General features: G+C 34.8%; 1 protein-coding gene and 1 non-coding gene across 6 annotated transcripts in view; both read right to left on the bottom strand.

Annotated features, from left to right (window-relative positions):
• Nucleotides 1-17,833, bottom strand: part of STAG2 (stromal antigen 2) — a 117,228-nt gene that overhangs the window by 41,458 nt on the left and 57,937 nt on the right. For all 5 annotated transcript variants that reach the window (XM_036839372.1, XM_036839376.1, XM_036839373.1 and 2 more), the window contains 9 exons: nucleotides 17,253-17,329; nucleotides 13,948-14,152; nucleotides 11,825-11,976; nucleotides 9,308-9,381; nucleotides 8,073-8,196; nucleotides 7,174-7,272; nucleotides 6,998-7,077; nucleotides 1,476-1,583; nucleotides 407-518 (listed from right to left, as the gene is read on the bottom strand). In XM_036839372.1, the coding sequence (XP_036695267.1) occupies nucleotides 407-518; nucleotides 1,476-1,583; nucleotides 6,998-7,077; nucleotides 7,174-7,272; nucleotides 8,073-8,196; nucleotides 9,308-9,381; nucleotides 11,825-11,976; nucleotides 13,948-14,152; nucleotides 17,253-17,329 (1,031 nt within the window). The remainder of the gene's footprint in view (nucleotides 1-406; nucleotides 519-1,475; nucleotides 1,584-6,997; nucleotides 7,078-7,173; nucleotides 7,273-8,072; nucleotides 8,197-9,307; nucleotides 9,382-11,824; nucleotides 11,977-13,947; nucleotides 14,153-17,252; nucleotides 17,330-17,833) is intronic.
• LOC118889349 lies at nucleotides 9,571-9,677 on the bottom strand. The gene has a single exon (XR_005018486.1). It is a non-coding gene; the product is annotated as a U6 spliceosomal RNA (small nuclear RNA).

Raw genomic sequence — 17,833 nt, 5'->3', positions numbered from 1 at the left:
CACAGGTACCAAATATTGAGAACTAACAAAATGCTAGGTCTGTGCTAATAGTTTTACATGGATTATCTCGGCGTTATCTAAGAAATTATTATCCACATTTTTATAAGGAAAATGGGCTTAGAAAGATTAAGTAACTGAATCAAGGTTATACAAATAATAAGTAGGGAAGCCCAATCGGTAATCAGGTCTTTCTGGCTCTAAAATTCATGCTCTTAGCACTACATATAAATATACTATTTGAGTATCTTACTAACATAGAAAAAAATTTTTTTTGGTGTGGAATTGGTAGAACTCTATTTTATCCAACACTCATTGTGATATTTGGAAGATTTTAAGATTTACATCATTTGAACCCCACCTCCAAATTGCTTTGAACATAAGTATAACATGAACAACATCAACTAACCTCACTTTCCAGAAAGAAAAAAACCAATGTCTTAACAAGGTTGGCATTTGGACCTTGTCGTCCCCTTCTTTTCATCATTCCATCCTCCTCTGGATCTCGACGACTGAAGAGCCTATGATAAATGCAAAATACTTACTTTTAAAACAAACAAAAATTTCCTAATTTAAAAAAACTGTCTGAATTCCATATTTAAGCATTTAACAAAGGAGTACATGGGAGCTGGGTAGGTACAGTATTTTCCAACTTTATACTAAGTAATTGCTATAAACCTTTTTCATTTCACACTTGGTGGTACTTCTAAATCCTTTTAAATTAACTTCTCAAGTTAGTTGCATTGTGAATTATTTCTTTTTAAAACCCTTACTGCATTTTAAGCAAGCATTTCTTTTTATAGAAGTATCACAATGACTAACCTATACCATTTATGCACATAAATCTATAATAAACATTCTTCTCTTTAAAAATGACATCTTTTCCTTCTATCCTTCTTGAACAATTTATCCCAAAGTCTGAACTCAGTGGCCTCTTTCTACGGGTATCATGATCATTCTTCCTTATAAACAACAAAAGTTATCAATGGATAACAATGAATAGAAAACTGTAGTGTAAATGTTTTACATCATGTACTCTTTCTAATAAATGCTTCACCCCAAATGAGCATTTTAATAAAATCTTTAAGATTTTACAATCTTAAAATCTTACAGTTTAGTCCATGTGGTTCAAATTGTTCTCTTTAAAAGCCATTACATAACATTTGCTAAATATTTTTGGTGATTAGATATTCACACTATCTATACTACCTAACCTGAGGTGTTAAACAGCAACATAAAAGTAAGGAGACTAAAGGATTCTTGTGGTTCTTATATCAAACTGTTATCAAAGTACTCGAAGTAAAACCTTTTATTATTTTGAAAAATATTTTTTTGTAATGTAAAAATAGGCTTAAGACCTGTACTGAATAATTTTTAATAAGTTATATTTATATATATTTTAATATAAATTATAACACAATAAATTACTTCCATTAAAGTATACTTTAGAAAAATGAACAACAGAAATACAGATTTACTTTTTGTAGAGAAATTCTCCAGCTGCTACTGCTACTGGCCGATGAGCTGAATAAACCAGATGATAGACATTTTCACAATCTTCTGCAGTAAGAACTTCTTCACTACTCCTAAAAAGAAATAAGCAATAGCAGTTTTCAAAGTAATGTTGTAATTTTAAGCATACTGATTACAAAAATTCATATTCATACATTAAAAAATAGTATACTTTCACTTTTAAACTTGTGTTTAAAAAAAAAAAACCTTCATTAAGAAGTTCTGTTGAAAGAAGAAATCAACCTTATTTGATTATCATCTATCAGTAAAAGCATCCCCTGACAAAACAGCTGAGTATTTTGTTAACACCTACGATCAATGGGAGGTAAAATTAGAGTGAATACCGAGTATAATGAAACATATACTAAGAGAAATAACAATGTGACAAATATGCTAAAGGGAAATGAAGACAAAATAATATAAACTAACGTAGGAAAAAAAGTGGTGGTATGCTAAGAGCTTAGAGTTAATAATCACAGAGAACATTTTGCATGTATTTCATAGTAATATTAAGGAAAGAGACAATATTGCAACATTAAAATATACTAACACCCCAGTTATCTCACAATGAAGAATAATACTTCATTCACCATGTACTAAACATCATATAAGGCAATGCAAAAGCATTTTAGCAAATAATTAAAATTTAAGTGCCAAAGACCTTTACAATGTATCATTAAAAAAATCTTACTAAAATGCAGTGCTCATTTGACTGACCTTATTTTAAAAGAACAAAATAAACCTAACAAAATCTTGGTAAATCAAAGTCATTATTAGGCCCATCAACCACAGTACCCCAGGGTAAACCTTGTTGGGTTCTTCCATAGTGGGACTCTGCATTCGAAGTCCTGACCTCTGGCACCTCTTTCCCTCCTAATATGCTTTTAGTCTACTGTGAGATAAACAATCTAGGTTTTTACCACTATATGTAAATTAGGAATCATAGGACCACCATCAGAGAAAAAAGCCTAAGGATAGTAGATGGTTAGTTCAGGAGCTCAGATCCTTTTTGGTTTTCTGCTGTGCACAAGGTTTCCAGAAGTCTGATGTCTAAGGAAATATTACTTCTTTTTGAGAAAAATGAAACCAAAATGTTAAAAGTTTCAAAAGCACTTTAATTTAAATTAACTCAATGTGTAATACTGGATCATTTTTGGAAAAACCACTTGTGCCATCTTATAATAAAATATATACATATACATATATATTGAATCAAATCTGTGAAACTATAGTAAATGTGTAGTAGTTCACTCATTTGAACCAATAAGGAATGTTCCTGACAAGTTTCAGTTATTAGGTATATACATGGCTGAATCAACAAAAATGGCCATTACCCTTCATTAAAATACCAGAAACAACAAAAAAAGATGTCCACAGGGTATTACGGAGGAAGAGGGGAGAAGCTGTAGAAATATAAGTAGGATACTATTATTTTCTTATTTATTTCAGGATTCTTTCAATATTTTTATAACGTGCATATAATAATTTATAATTTTTAAATCCAATTAAAGAAAAATGCAACAGTATAAGTAGAGCACTATTATTTTCTTATTTACTTCAGGATTCTTTCAATATTTTTATAACATGTGCATATAATTTTTTTTTTTAAGGGAACGCTATTTATTTATTTTGGCTGTGTTGGGTCTTCGTTTCTGTGCGAGGGCTTTTCTCTAGTTGCGGCGAGTGGGGGCCACTCTTCATCACGGTGCGCGGGCCTCTCACTGTCGCGGCCTCTCTTGTTGCGGAGCACAGGCTCCAGACGTGCAGGCTCAGTAGTTGTGGCTCACGGGCCTAGTTGCTCTGCAGCATGTGGGATCTTCCCAGACCAGGGCTCGAACCCGTGTCCCCTGCATTGGCAGGCAGATTCTCAACCACTGCGCCACCAGGGAAGCCCCAATTTATAATTTTTAAATCCAATTAAGAATTAAAGAAAAATGCAATTGTTAAGACTGCTCAAAATCCCCCCAGTTAAGTGAATTCTCAGAAAATGTCAGTGTATCTAGAGCTGCCTTCTTTTTTTTTCTGATTTTTTTAAATTTAATTTTTATTTTATATTGGAGTATAGTAGATTTACTATGTTGTGTTAGTTTCAGGTGTACAGCAAAGTGATTTAGTTATACATATACATATATCTATTCTTTTTCAGATTCTTTTCCCATATAGGTTATTACAGAGTGCTGAGCAAAGTTCCCTGTGCTATACAGTATGTCCTTGTTGATTATCTATTTTATATATAGTAGTGTGTATATATTAATCCCAACCACCTAATTTAAATTTTGAGGTAGAGCTGCCTTCTTTTTAATGACTGCAATGTAGTCCATTTCATATAAATGGGGTTAACAACCATGCTCCTCACAGAGGACTGCTGCATTAAATGAGGTAACCCCTATGAGGTGCTTCTATTAGTTATTATATATCAATTTAATTCTTCCTCTATTAATAATCATCTAGAATATTTCCAAAATTCTATTACAAATAGTACTATGTTAGAGAATGTAAGCATTTTATATTTTGAATAGATACTGCCAAGCTTTGCTCCAAAGAGGTTCTACCAATTCATAGTCCCATCAATAACGTATAAGGGTCTGTTTTTGCATAGCCTTACCAACATAGTGTATTACCAAACACATTTTGTATCTTTGTCAAGAAATAGGTAAAAGATGGTCTCATTTTAATATACATGTCTCTAAGTACGGCTAAACATCTTTTCATATGTTTAAATTTTTATTTTCTTTTCTGTCAATGATGTGGTTCCTAACTTTTGACTCTTTTCCTATTGGGTTTCTGTTCTTGTTATTGATTTATTGAAAGTGACTCCTATGATGCAAATATTTTGCCCAGTCTGTCATTTGTTTTCTGAGTTTGTTTATATTTTATGTCATATACACATTTCTAGTTTTTTTTTCTTCTAGTTTTTCATGTAGTTAAAATTCAGTATTTTTTTTAATGTCTAGGTTTTATGTCATGCTCAGAAAGATATTGCTCAGTTTACATATAGAATATAAATGTTTAATCCTCCCCTAAGTTTTCATCTAGCACTTTAATGGTCTCATTTATCTACATTTAAACATTTCATCCACCTGGAAATCATTTCTATATAAGGTCGAAATATGAATCCAATTTAATTTCCCCCCAAACAGAACCTGTCACAAAACCATTTATTTTCTGATAGGAAACAACCCTTACCCTACACTATGTTCCTGGATGCAGTTAAGTTTGTCTCTATTCTTTATTCAGTGCCACTGATTTCTGTCTATTCACATACCAGTGCCAAAATTTAAAAGTTACTATGGTAGGGGGAGGGAGGGATAAATTAGGAGTTTGGGATTAACATATACACACTGCTATGTATAAGATAGATAACCAGCAAGGACCTACTATATATATGTATAACCGAATCACTTTGCTGTACACCTGAAATTAACACAACACTGTAAATCAACTATACTTCAATTTTTAAAATTAATAATAATAATAAAAGTTACTGTGGTTTTACAATATGACTTAAAATCATACCGGGTAGTCATCTCTCATTAGTTTTTATCAGAATTTTGCTGGCTACTCTTACATGATGACTTTTCCATACATACGAGCGTCAGAATTAGCATGCTATGATTTTTTTTTGAAAAGGCCCTTTTGCAATTATTTGGATCATGTTAACAACCTAAATGTCCATTAATAGATGAATGAATAAATAAAATGTGTTATACATACAATGGAATATACTGAGTCTCCAAAAGGAATAAAATTCTGATACATAACCTAACATGGATGAACTCTGAAGACATTATGCTAAGTGAAATAAGCCTGCTACAAAAGGGCAAATATTGTATAATTCCACTTATATGAGGTACCTAAAATAATCAAATTCAGAGATAAAGAGTAGACAATATGACTTAAAATCACACTTGGCAGTCGTCTACAGAGTATCAGTATGGGAAGATAAAAAAGGTTCTGGAGATGGATAATGGTCATGGCTGCACAACAATATGAATGTACTTAATTCCACTGATCTGTACTCTTAAGTATGTTTAAATGGTAAATCTTATATATATCATCACATCTTTTTAAAATGGAAAAAAGTGAATTCCATCACTTTTACATTTTAACATAATAGAATACGTTTTAAATTCAGATTGTTTACAGATAAGTTTCAGTAAATACTAATTTCTAAAAGTGTGACAAGGGACTTCCCTGGTGGTCCAGTGGTAAAGAATCTACCTTACAATGCAGGGGACACAGGTTTGATCCCTGGTCAGGGAACTAAGATCCCACATGCCAAGGGGCAATGAGCACGCCACAACTACTGAGCTCTCGCACCTCAACTAGAGCCTGCGTGCCGCAAACTACAGAGCCCATGCACTCTGGAACCCGTGCGCCACAACTACAGAGCCCACGCGCCCTGGAGCCTGCACGCCACAACTAGAGAGAGAAAACCCGCATGCCACAATTAAAGAGAAACCCACGCACCACAACGAAAGATCCCGCATGCCTCAACGAAGATCCTGCATGCCGCAACTAAGACCCAACACAGCCAAAAATAAATAAGATAAATAAATAATAAATAAAATCTTAAAAAAAATAGAAGTGTGACAAAATATGATAGGCATATTTAACACATTCAAGTGTTTAACTTTATTTCAAGAGCATCTGAAGACAGTAAAATTCAAAGGAAACTAGTCAAGAGAATGAGAACACATGAATTCCTAGCTCAGAATTTTCTAGTCCAATGGTTCTCTCTTCCTGTTTTCTCAACTTTACATGAAAAAATTAAACTTCTTGCTGTAAAACCCCAAGTTATTAAAATTTACATCTAGATAAATTTAAACCAAGTATTCTAATGTATTATTTAGATAACTAGACATTAGCAATATGCAATAAATACATACTTACTGTTGGACTTCCCTGGTGGCCCAGTGGTTAAGACTCTGCACTCCCAATGCAGGGAGCCCGGGTTCGATCCCTGGTCAGGGAACTAGATCCCACATGCATGTTACAACTAAAAGCCCGCATGCCACAACTAAAAGATCCCACATGCCGCAACTAAGACCCAGGGCAGCCAAATAAATAAATAATTTTTTTTTCTTTTTTTTTTTTTTTCAAAATTAATTTATTTATTTTATTTATCTTTGGCTTCGTTGGGTCTTCATTGCTGCGCGCGGGCTTTCTCTAGTTGCGGCGAGCCTGGGCTACTCTTCATTGCAGTGCGTGGGCTTCTCATTGTGGTGGTTTCTCATTGCGGAGCACGGGCTCTAGGCGCACGGGCTTCGGTAGGTGTGCCACGCAGGCTCAGTAGTTGTGGCTCGCAGGCTCTAGAGCGCAGGCTCAGTAGTTGTGGTGCCCAGGCTTAGTTGCTCCGCGGCATGTGGGATCTTCCTGTACCAGGGCTCAAACCCGTGTCCCCTGCACCGGCAGGCGGGTTCTTAACCACTGCGCCACCAGGGAAGCCCTAAATAAATATTAAAAAAAAAAAAAAAAACATACTTACTGTAAAACAAGAGTGAGTAATTTTATTGCTTGTACTGCAACATCATATTCTTTGTCAAGGGTCATAGACACAATTCTATCCTAAGGACAAAAATAATTAAAATATTCTTAAAGGGAAAGCCAGAAAAAATACTTTCAAATAATAGGTAATTTTTAAATACTTAGAGTAATACTAACCTTGAACCGACTGGTAAATAGCTCCAGTTTGGAATTAAGCTCTTTGTTATAATAAAGCCCTTGTAGAGCAGTGAGACATTTGAGTCTTACCTCACCTTGCTGAATGAAACAAGAGGAGAAAATTTATTAAAACTCTGCATATTTTCAACCTGAACATTCAAGATACTTACAATATTTTCTACTTTAAATATGTTCTATACAATAGCATTTCTTCAGAAACTCTCATCTTTGATAATGCAAAAATAGGAATCAATACATAAACATTTAAAACTAAATACCTTTGGGGTTACTACTGCTGTAGGTCAAATGAAAATTTTTTGAAAAGTTTTTCAGAGCAATACTATTGTGAAAGACAATAGTAGCATATTTCACAGTAAGTTTTCCTTTACAGAAAGTAGTATTTGAAAGGAATATATACAAAGAACTTCAAGGCTTGTGAAGAGGCAGACTAAGAGAAAGGTAGATTAATTAAAAAAAAATAAAAAAGGTCAGAAGCCAAGTTGTAACTTATAATCTGGCTAAGATACATGTTTATCAAGAGAATCAAAATTAAAGAAATTTTAAAATGTATATAGCACTTACATATTAACAGAGTAAGAATTCTTCTTACTGCTCTAAGAAATGTCTCACCACCACCACCATCACCTACATGATCCAATTGTTTCAGTACAAAATTTTCAAGATTGAAGGCTAAATCAGTGGCCAAGATTCAAAAAACTAGGGGACTTTATGTGATAGAGACCATATTTTCATGGAGCGGACAGAAAAGAATAAAGGAGAGAGGGCTATAGGAATGTGCTCCCAGTTATACCTACATGCAGATAAGTCACTATGAATGAGAGCAGCAGATAGCTATGCCTATGTGTAAGAAGAAAAGCAGTCTATAAGGCATATCTTACCTTATCATGCATAGTCCAACCAACATACTTTAAATAACTGTCATTAAGAAAGGCATCACTATACATTTTCATCCAAATGCCAATTTCTTCAATGCAAATAGCTCGGATTTCAGCTATTGCATCCCTGCATGGAGGAAGGAAAATTATGCATATTAGTGCCAGTATACCACAGGACTTGTGGTTTATTTAAGCAGTGCCAAATACTTCATACCTACTATGAATATACCACTACCTTAAGTATTACTGGGGATTTAAAAGCAGAATTGAAGCATGGCCCCCAAATGCCAAGAGCTTACAGTCTAGTTGTCAAAGCATAATTATCACCATATAAATATTTAAAGTTAAATAAACCTACAAACAGAATCCAATCCCCACCTTTTATACCATGCCATACCCCAGCCTTTGTTCACACCTCCTGGGCATGGTGTGTTCAGACAGCAGGAACACTAGTCTGGTTAGAGAGTATTTTCCAGGTGAGAATTAGTTACACCTAATATTGAGGCCAAGCTCAATTTGGATTTGAATGTCAGACTAAATTATTTTGAATTCATCCTGTAGGTAATGGTAAGTCATTCATGGCTTTTGAGCAGAAGAATGATGCAACAAAAGAACATTTTAAGACAACTGCAATAATCTCTAGGCATGAGAATGATGAGGGAACAGACTAAGGTAATGGTGACAACAGAAATAAAAAGGTAAGAATAGACAAAGGGATATTACAAAGGAAGTATTAACCTGATCCAATAACTGCCAAGTTAAGGAAACGACGGAGAAGTTAAATAAACATGCCACCAAAATTTAAAGAATAGGTTACAGCAGAAATGGTGGTAAGATTACCTATTTCTTTCCTCTACTCATTCAAAATAAGGGAAACATCTCACTTAAATCTATCCAGCTTTTCCCACTGAGTCAGGAATCAGAACGTACAGTCTCTACTAACATAGTACCTCCAAAATCAATTAAGTATTTTGTACCCTGACTCCTAATAACAGCAGTAGCCTCCATTTTCTGGGCATCTACAAGTCAAGCACAACATTACCCCATTTTTCAGATAGAAAACAAAGTTGAGAGCAGTTAAGTAACTTGCCTAGAGTGTCTCAATCAGTGGAAGAGCTTAGATTCTAACACTGATCTTACTCTAACATGATTTCCACTAAATTTATATTGCCTAAACCACTAAATATCCACACTTGAACAGAATAAGAGTTACATTAAAAAAAACTGTCCTGACTTACCGGTATCTATGTACAAACACTCCCTTAAATATTGCATTCATCATATTTTCTATTTCATCTTGATTTTCTTGAAGCTGAAAAGAACACATCATTTCTTTTCAATTGTAATGGAAGAGAACCAAAAGGACATCTAAAAGTTGTTACAAGCACAAATGCAGGTTTCTCCAGTGTTTTGGTTATTACACCCAATTCCTTTTTTTTTTTAAACATCTTTATTGGAGTATAATTGCTTTACAATGGTGTGTTAGTTTCTGCTTTATAACAAAAATATGGAACGCTTCACGAATTTGCGTGTCATCCTTGCGCAGGGGCCATGCTAATCTTCTCTGTATCGTTCCAATTTTAGTATATGTGCTGCCGAAGCGAGCACCCAATTCTTAATTCCACTAAACAAAGTGTCCACATACAAAAATTAACAGCTGTTGTCTATCAGGTAGCCACAGTCCCTTGATACTTGGAATATTTGTACTTGGTTTTTAATGTTTGGCTGGTAGACTAATTTTTTAAATGGTCACATATTTTCATTGTATAAATGTACATAAAGAAATCTGTTATGTAGTTTATTATAATACATATCTATTATATAACATATAATCAAGAAAGCATAACAATGCTTCATTATCTTGGTGTTTAGCATCTGAAAAATAAGTCATGTTAACTAGTACCTGCTCAAAGAACAAAAACGATTTGAGTAAAATAACCTGGCAAAAAATTTGTCTCCCTGCTAAATATTTTTGAGGGAAACAAGGCTCACTTGAAATAATCAACTAAATATTTCAAATCTTGGTTGACTTATTTACTCCCACATATTTTCAATTCAGAGCTTGAGAGTTAAGAGAAAATTGTTTCAGAGCTTGAGAATTACAAGGAAAATCTTTCACACGCTAAGTATTAATTAGCTTTTAGATTATGTTCTGTTTCTGTAAAATGTTTTTTTCTTTTCATGAATATAATCTCACATTTCCAAATAATGCTAACAAGGGCATGCACTTGTATGCATTAGCACAGTCAAAGGCACAGGTGGCCTTTCAACATGTTTAAAAACTTAACCCAAGCTAGAAGTATTAATATCTTATATTTGTACAAGAAGTTTAAACTCAAAACCCGTTTTTACCTATATCCACTCATTCTATGTTCAGAATCTTTAGAATCAGGCCATAATTTCATGCATTATGTTCATCTAATAAAGCATCCAATGCAATTTATTAACTAAGTTAAGGGGCAAAAAGGTCAATTCTTCATTTCAACTACAGTTGACCCTTGAACAACGCAGAGGCTAGGGACGCTGACCCTCCACACAGTTGAAAATCCAAATAAAACTTAGAGTCGGCCCTCCGTATATGCAGTTTCTCTGTATCCACAGTTTCTCCACATACAAGGTTCCACAACCAAAGATTCAACCAGCCGTGGATCATGTAAGTACTGTAATATTTACTACTGAAAAAAATCCAAGTATAAATGGATTTGCACAGTTCAAACCTGTATTGTTCAAGGGTCAACCGTACGTGAAAAAGATGAGGAGTTTAGGCATGGTGGAAATGTGGGCAAGATTTTTCTGGCTTTTCTTGAGCAGGGGGCATTTTAAAAAGTTATTGGCTATCTCAGAAATAACCAACTTTTAAATTATAGTTACCACTACCCCCAAAAAAATGTCAAACTCAAGTAAGTAATTTATGGAATACCACGGCAAATATTTTAACTCAACTGCATTACTAATATTTCTGAAACATGAGACTTTGCCTGTTAGAAATAAAAATAAACATCCCCAATATCAGATAGCAAAATATTACATCACCAATGAAGGAGGAATTTAAATCAAAAACACAACATCAAGGGAATTCCCTGGCAGTCCAGTGGTTAGGACTCGGCACTTTCACTGCCAGGGCCTGGGTTCAATCCCTGGTCAGGGAACTAAGATCCCACAAGCTGCGCGGCATGGGGGCAGGGGAGACAACAACAACAATGACCAAAAAACACAACATCGAAAGATTTTATTTATTATTATTTAGCATAAAACTGAAAAAATATATTTTCCTCACTCATAGTTGAATTTGGTGGTCATAATGTTAACCAAGTGCCTCTTACACTACAAAAAAACCAAAAACACAGATTATGACAGCATAAATAGCTTATAAGTTATTTTTCAAAGTGACTTTACATAAGTGAAACCTCATTTCATCCTGACAATAAGCTGAGGGAGGAAGTTAGGAGAGATATTTTCACAGTAGAGATGAATAACACTAAAGCATTAAGCAGTTTGTCAGACTGGCCCAGGACTCCTTATGTGAAGCCTTGAACTCTTAATCCTAGTCCACACAGAAAGAATATATACACAGAAGGTATTGTTGGCATGAATAATCAACAAAAATAAGTTAGATGTATAAACAACCTGAAACATGTTGTTTAAATTTTTCAAAAAAAATTATCTGATGAACTAGCAAAGTTATATCATAATTAATGGTGACCAAGTTAGTTACAGATTAATAGCTTAAATATTCAGTGCAAAAGTGTACGTACCTCTTTCCGCTTCTGTAGCAGGAGTTCTAGCCTCTCATTGGCTCGTTTTCCAATCATTTTATTCCGTTCTGCCTCATATTGTCTTTGTGTATTATCCATATTAATGCTAAGATTTAGTGCCACATTCACCAAAGCTGTCATCAACTTCATAGCTATTTTTAAATGGAAAATGTTGAACTTAGTCTCACAGATACAAAAATTTACAAGTTAAGATCAAATTAAGAGAAATTAAAAACAAGATGGGCTGTTCCGCTTCTAACAGAAAAGAAAAATATAGCTGCTACAAACGACAACAACAATAGTAAAACAACAGCTAATATGTATTGAATACTTACTATATGTCAGTTACCTATGCTAAATACTTCTCATGGATTAACTCCTAATCCTTACAACAGCCCTCAAAGTTAAGTATTATCCTCATTTCATTCACGAAGAACCTGAAGCTCAGGGAGATTAAGAAATTTGCCTCAGACTACACAGTTCATATACATAGTTAAACCAAGATTCAAAACTAGGTAATCTGACTCTAGATTATGCTCAAATCCCACTATACTATGATATATATGTCCCCTACAATGACCTTTTCCAGAGACCACGATTCAACTTCTAAATAAATTTTGATTCATACAGCAGTCATTTAGCTATCCAGTAACCAAAGGGGGAGGAAACTTAAGTGCTTTTTATCAAAGTACAGTGTGTAGAAATGTTGGACAGTTTTATCAGTATTTGATTTCCTTTAATTTTACTCTATTACATATCATCATAAAGACAATGGTGCGATTATGAAGGACAGATCTAGATAAAAAGTCAAAAGTACAAAGAGTAAAATATCACTCAATAAAGTGCTTTTTATCAGAGTTCCTCCAGATCTCTACCTTCTGTTACTGAACTCTTGCTACTGAGACAAGACTCACTGCCTGTGATTTCAAACTTATTAACTGAAATATCTGAACACTTTATGCTTAATATAGCTTAGTCTAGACTATGTCTCAGACCTGGTTCACTGCATGATAGAACACCGCAAAACTAAACCTTAATTTGTGGCTATTGGCTCTCTTTAAAAGAAATTCCCAATCTTCTGCTCTGAGCTATTCCACACCTTCAGCAAACCAGTTTGTCATTCTGATCTAAAATTACCCACCTTACCCCATCATATATGTTTTAATTTACTTTAACTGTTCAAGTTCTTAACATCAAAGCTACCTAAATTCACAGAGCAAGATCACGTTCATATTTTGTGACCTCAAATCTAAAAGCAAAACCTACAGGGAGATTGTATGCATTTTATTTTTTTTTAAATGGAGGGCTGAGCAGAAGTACATCTTTAATCATAGCTTTAATTCTCTGGGGAAATACTGTAAAGGAAAAAAACATCCCCACACTTAGAGAAAGAAAAATTTTTGTAGAAATCAAAATATTCTATCATTAAGGCTTAGAATACTATAGTAACAATTAATGCCTAGTTGATTTATTCAAACTCAAACCAAAAAGCACATATTCAATAATAGTACTTTCAGCACAAAAGAGAAACCAAAACATTTTATCAACATCAACACTAAAAATCACTGTTCTAGAATTAATCATGTGAGCCTTAAAAATATAACTCATTTCATTAAAATTTAAAGATCAAAGAATTTGACTCAGCCTAAAGTTACTCAGAAGCGTAAGAAAAATCAGCTTTTTGTGGTGTGATTAAATAAGCATCATCCTGTAGTGACCATCATACCAGGAGGGACTATGCTAGCAGAGACTATGCATAAAGGTCATTTAGAACTACATATCCAAAATGACTGTTCCCCAAATTTGCTGTCAATACCTTCCTTGATAAAACATATTTCAAGAACCCAACAGATCACTATGCCACAGAAAGGGAAAAGAGGTGGATAGGAAACAAGTAGGTTTACCACAAGAAAATTAATTGTAGTATGCCTTCAGAGAATCAAAACTGAAAATATCACTCCATTCCCAGTAATTCGTGAGGGCTGAAGGAGAGGGGAGAGTGTCCTCTTAGGTGCTACTTAATAAACAAAATTAATTTGTCACCATTATTTCATTTCTTTTAATGAAAATCATTTTCATCTCTAACCTAAGAAAATGCACAGAAAATATTTCTAAATACTGACCTGCCAGGGTGCTTGTGTGTCGAAATGCTCTGACTTGTGAGTCAGACAATCCTGTAAGAAGTGAAATGACCGTATCCATCATGTACTCATCATATATGATACTATATTGACACTGCCGTACTAATACGCCAATGAATTCACAGAAACTGGATTTGAACTTCTTCCACTGAGGACCAGCCATGGTAAGTGGATAATCTCCACTATCCTAAAACAGAAATTTTAAACAGCAATTTCATTTAAAACACATGACTTAATAAACTTTTACTTTTTTTTCAAATACCCTAGGCAGAAGCTAAAAGACTCCTTTATTGGACCTCCCTGGCGGCGCAGTGGTTAAGAATCCAGCGGCCAATGCAGGGGACACAGGTTCGAGCCCTGGTCCGAGAAGATCTCACATGTCACAGAGCAACTAAGCCCGTGCGCCACAACTACTGAGCCTGTGCTCTGGAGCCCGCAAGCCACGACTACTGAGCCCACGCGCCACAACTACTGAAGTCCACATGCCTAGAGCCCATGCTCTGCAACAAGAAGCCACTGCAATGAGAAACCCGCGCACCGCAACGAAGAGTAGCCCCCGCTTGCCGCAACTAGAGAAAGCCCGCGCGCAGCAATGAAGACCCAATGCAGCCAAAAATAAAATATAAATAAATAAACAAATTTATTTTTTAAAGAAAGACTCCTTTATCTCATCTTTCTTCTGTAATAAATCCTCAAAGTAGGCAGAAGAATAATATGCAAAAGTAGAGGTACCTTTGAACACATCTCTTTTATTTAAGATCAAAATGGATGGGACTTTCCTGCTGGTCCAGTGGTAAAGAATCCGCCTTACAATATGCAGGGGACACAGGTTCGATCCCTAGACAGGGAACTGGGATACCATATGCCGCGGGGCAACTAAGCCCGTGAGCCACAACTACTGAACTCGCGCCTCAACTAGAGAGCCCACATGCCACAAACTACAGAGCCCACGTACTCTGGAACCCGTGCTCCACAACTAAAGAGAAGCCTGTGAGCCGCAAGTAAAGATCCCACATGCCTCAACAAAGATCCCTAATGCTGCAACTAAGACCCGATGCAGCCCTAAATAAATAAATAAATAAATAAACAAATAAATAAATAAATAATCTTTAAAGAAAACAAAATGGATATTCTGAATTCACTCTAACCAATGAAAACATATACCAATTACATACCAAAATAAAAAGCCTCTCCCATCAAACAAAACATTATTCTGATAAGCAAAGATACGGTTACTAAATTTCTATAAAACAAAACCAAACCAACATCAAACCAAAGTTATATGTTTTAATGGATTCAAAATGATGAAATCACATTCTCAGCCAGTCTAATGGATTGATGTATGAGTTATAAATAATCGAAGGATTACAATGTATGTTTTCATTAGCTTCAGGACATCAAATAGTCAGCAGATGCAAACAATGAGATAATTTTTTAAAAAATGGAAATGTAGCTAGAATGACCTGGAAAGACAGGTACTCAAGTACTCCTATATATAAGATGGGGCATTCACCAATGAAGATACATTGAGGTCCTCCATAAATCATTAAAAACAAGCAAGTCATAAAGATAAAAACAGAGATCAATACTACACAGAACCTCTAAAAGTAAGAGTTTCTGACAAGAACGTCCTAGAAACTTAAGGTCATTTTATCAATATGGTTTAGTAAAATTTTTAACAATTAAATTTTGTCGTTAGAGCCATACATTTTTAAAAATTTTAAGTCATGCCATAAACAAGTTGAACTATGTCTGATCTGAGAATAAGGTCCTAATACTTCACAAAAAGGTTTTCTTCCACATTTTCTGATGGGCTCATTTAGTGTTATATTGAAAAGTGTCATCTTAATTGCTGTTAGCAACTTGGTTTGCTGATATTTTCAAATCTTATTTCAGGATTCTTGTTTCAAATAGCTGTTTAGAAGAAAGAAAGTTCTCACTAAAACATTTAATATCAGAAGGTTAAAATAATACCATTCCTCATAATTATATCTCAATTACTTAGAGACTGATTAATAGCACTTAGTGATCATCAAAGCCATTTTAACAACTCTTGTCTATCTTTTAGAATGATAGTTGAAAGCTCCTTCATCTGAGCAAGCAAAAAAAAAAAAAAAAAGATCAAATAGAACTCAAATGAGACAAGGCTTTCTACTTGAAAATTCATGGTGAAAAGCTTTAAAGAGTAAAACTACTGGTGCTGGAATACAGCTGTGAACAAAACAAACAAAAATCCCTGCCCTGAAGGAGTTTATATTATAGTAAATCTAAATATGTCTTCATTGGCAACAATACTTCAAAGACATCACTGTGATAAAGGATCAACTAAAGTCTAAGCTACTACTTATTATGGATTTGTATTATTCTTACTACTCATATTTGAAACATAAATAAGACTTTAAACAATTTATATATATACATATATATATATATATATATATATATATGTATGTATTTTCCTTTGCCTAAGCTTCCACCTGGTTCCCCAAGTATTTATCGAATCTTCCTTCTACAACATTCTAAGGTATGTTTGTAGGCACTTAATTTTATTCTTCCTTGAAATTTTAATTTTTTGACAAATAGAAACAGCTACCATTTATTAAGTTCTTACTATATGCCAGGCATTGTAAAATGCTAAGGAATTTTTCAAACATTACTGCATTCAATTTTCATAACAGCCTTATAAGTATTTTTAAATTTACTATTTATTTATAAATTTATTTATTTTATTTATTTATTTTTGGCTGCATTGGGTCTTCGTTGCTACGCGCGGGCTTTCTCTAGTTGCGGCGAGCGGGGGCTACTTTTCCTTGCGGTGCACGGGCTTCTCATTGCGGTGGCTTCTCTTGTTGCAGAGCACGGGCTCTAGGAGCGTGGGCTTCAGTAGTTGTGGCACACGGGCTCAGCAGTTGTGGCTCGTGGGCTCAGTAGTTGTGGCTCACGGGCTCTAGAGTGCAGGCTCAGTAGTTGTGACGCACAGGCTTAGTTGCTCCGCAGCACGTGGGATCTTCCCAGACCAGGGCTCGAACCCGTGTCCCCTGTATTGGCAGGCGGATTCTTAACCAGTGCGCCACCAGAGAAGCCCTTATATGTATTTTTAGCTCCATTTTACAGATGATGAAACTGATGCTAAGACAATTTGCCCAAGGTCACATGGCCATCATTTGATTGGATTTCTACTGCCAAAGCTCTTACCCACAACACTAATATTCAGAATTTAATACTCTGAAGAGTAAATCAAGATCAAGATGCATAAAATTATCATAACATTTAGGGTAATAACTTACCTCATCAAACTCTTCAGTCATTTTTCGAATTATTTCAGAGTTCTGCATATGTCTAAACATTTCTGCTGTGACAACACCTGAAATTTGCAAGTGTAAGAAGTTATGGTAAATTTAAAAAATAACTTCTAAGTCCATCTCTAACACTAAAATGTCTACAATCGCACAATAAGGTGTACTTCAACATCACCTGATCTTTACCATGTTACTCAACCCTATAAAGCACAAATGCCATTCTCAACATATACAAGAAAACAGCCCCACACTTCTGACAGGTATCTTTTTTTCCTAGAACAATCAGCCTTAGCCATTTCTACTTGACTTACTTTACTCATGCCTAGAATGACTAAGACCCTTTAATATAAAGCATATGTCATCAAGCATGAGGCAGCAGCCAGGGTAATATTTAAAACCTTGAGGATGAACCTGAAGAAAATAAGGGAAAGAGTAATAGGTAGACTTCACTTTAGCCAGGTTTCTTTACTAAGTACAACGATATGTAAGGCAACTACATGCCATCATCCCCTCAAAGGGCTTCAAATAAACATAAGTAGTAAGCTGTAGTTCCTGCTCATCCAGAAGCC

This window comes from Balaenoptera musculus, chromosome X (assembly GCF_009873245.2).
Source record: "Balaenoptera musculus isolate JJ_BM4_2016_0621 chromosome X, mBalMus1.pri.v3, whole genome shotgun sequence".
NCBI lineage: Eukaryota > Metazoa > Chordata > Mammalia > Artiodactyla > Balaenopteridae > Balaenoptera > Balaenoptera musculus.
Note: the sequence above shows the minus strand (reverse complement) of the source record. Positions and strands in the feature narration are given on the sequence as shown.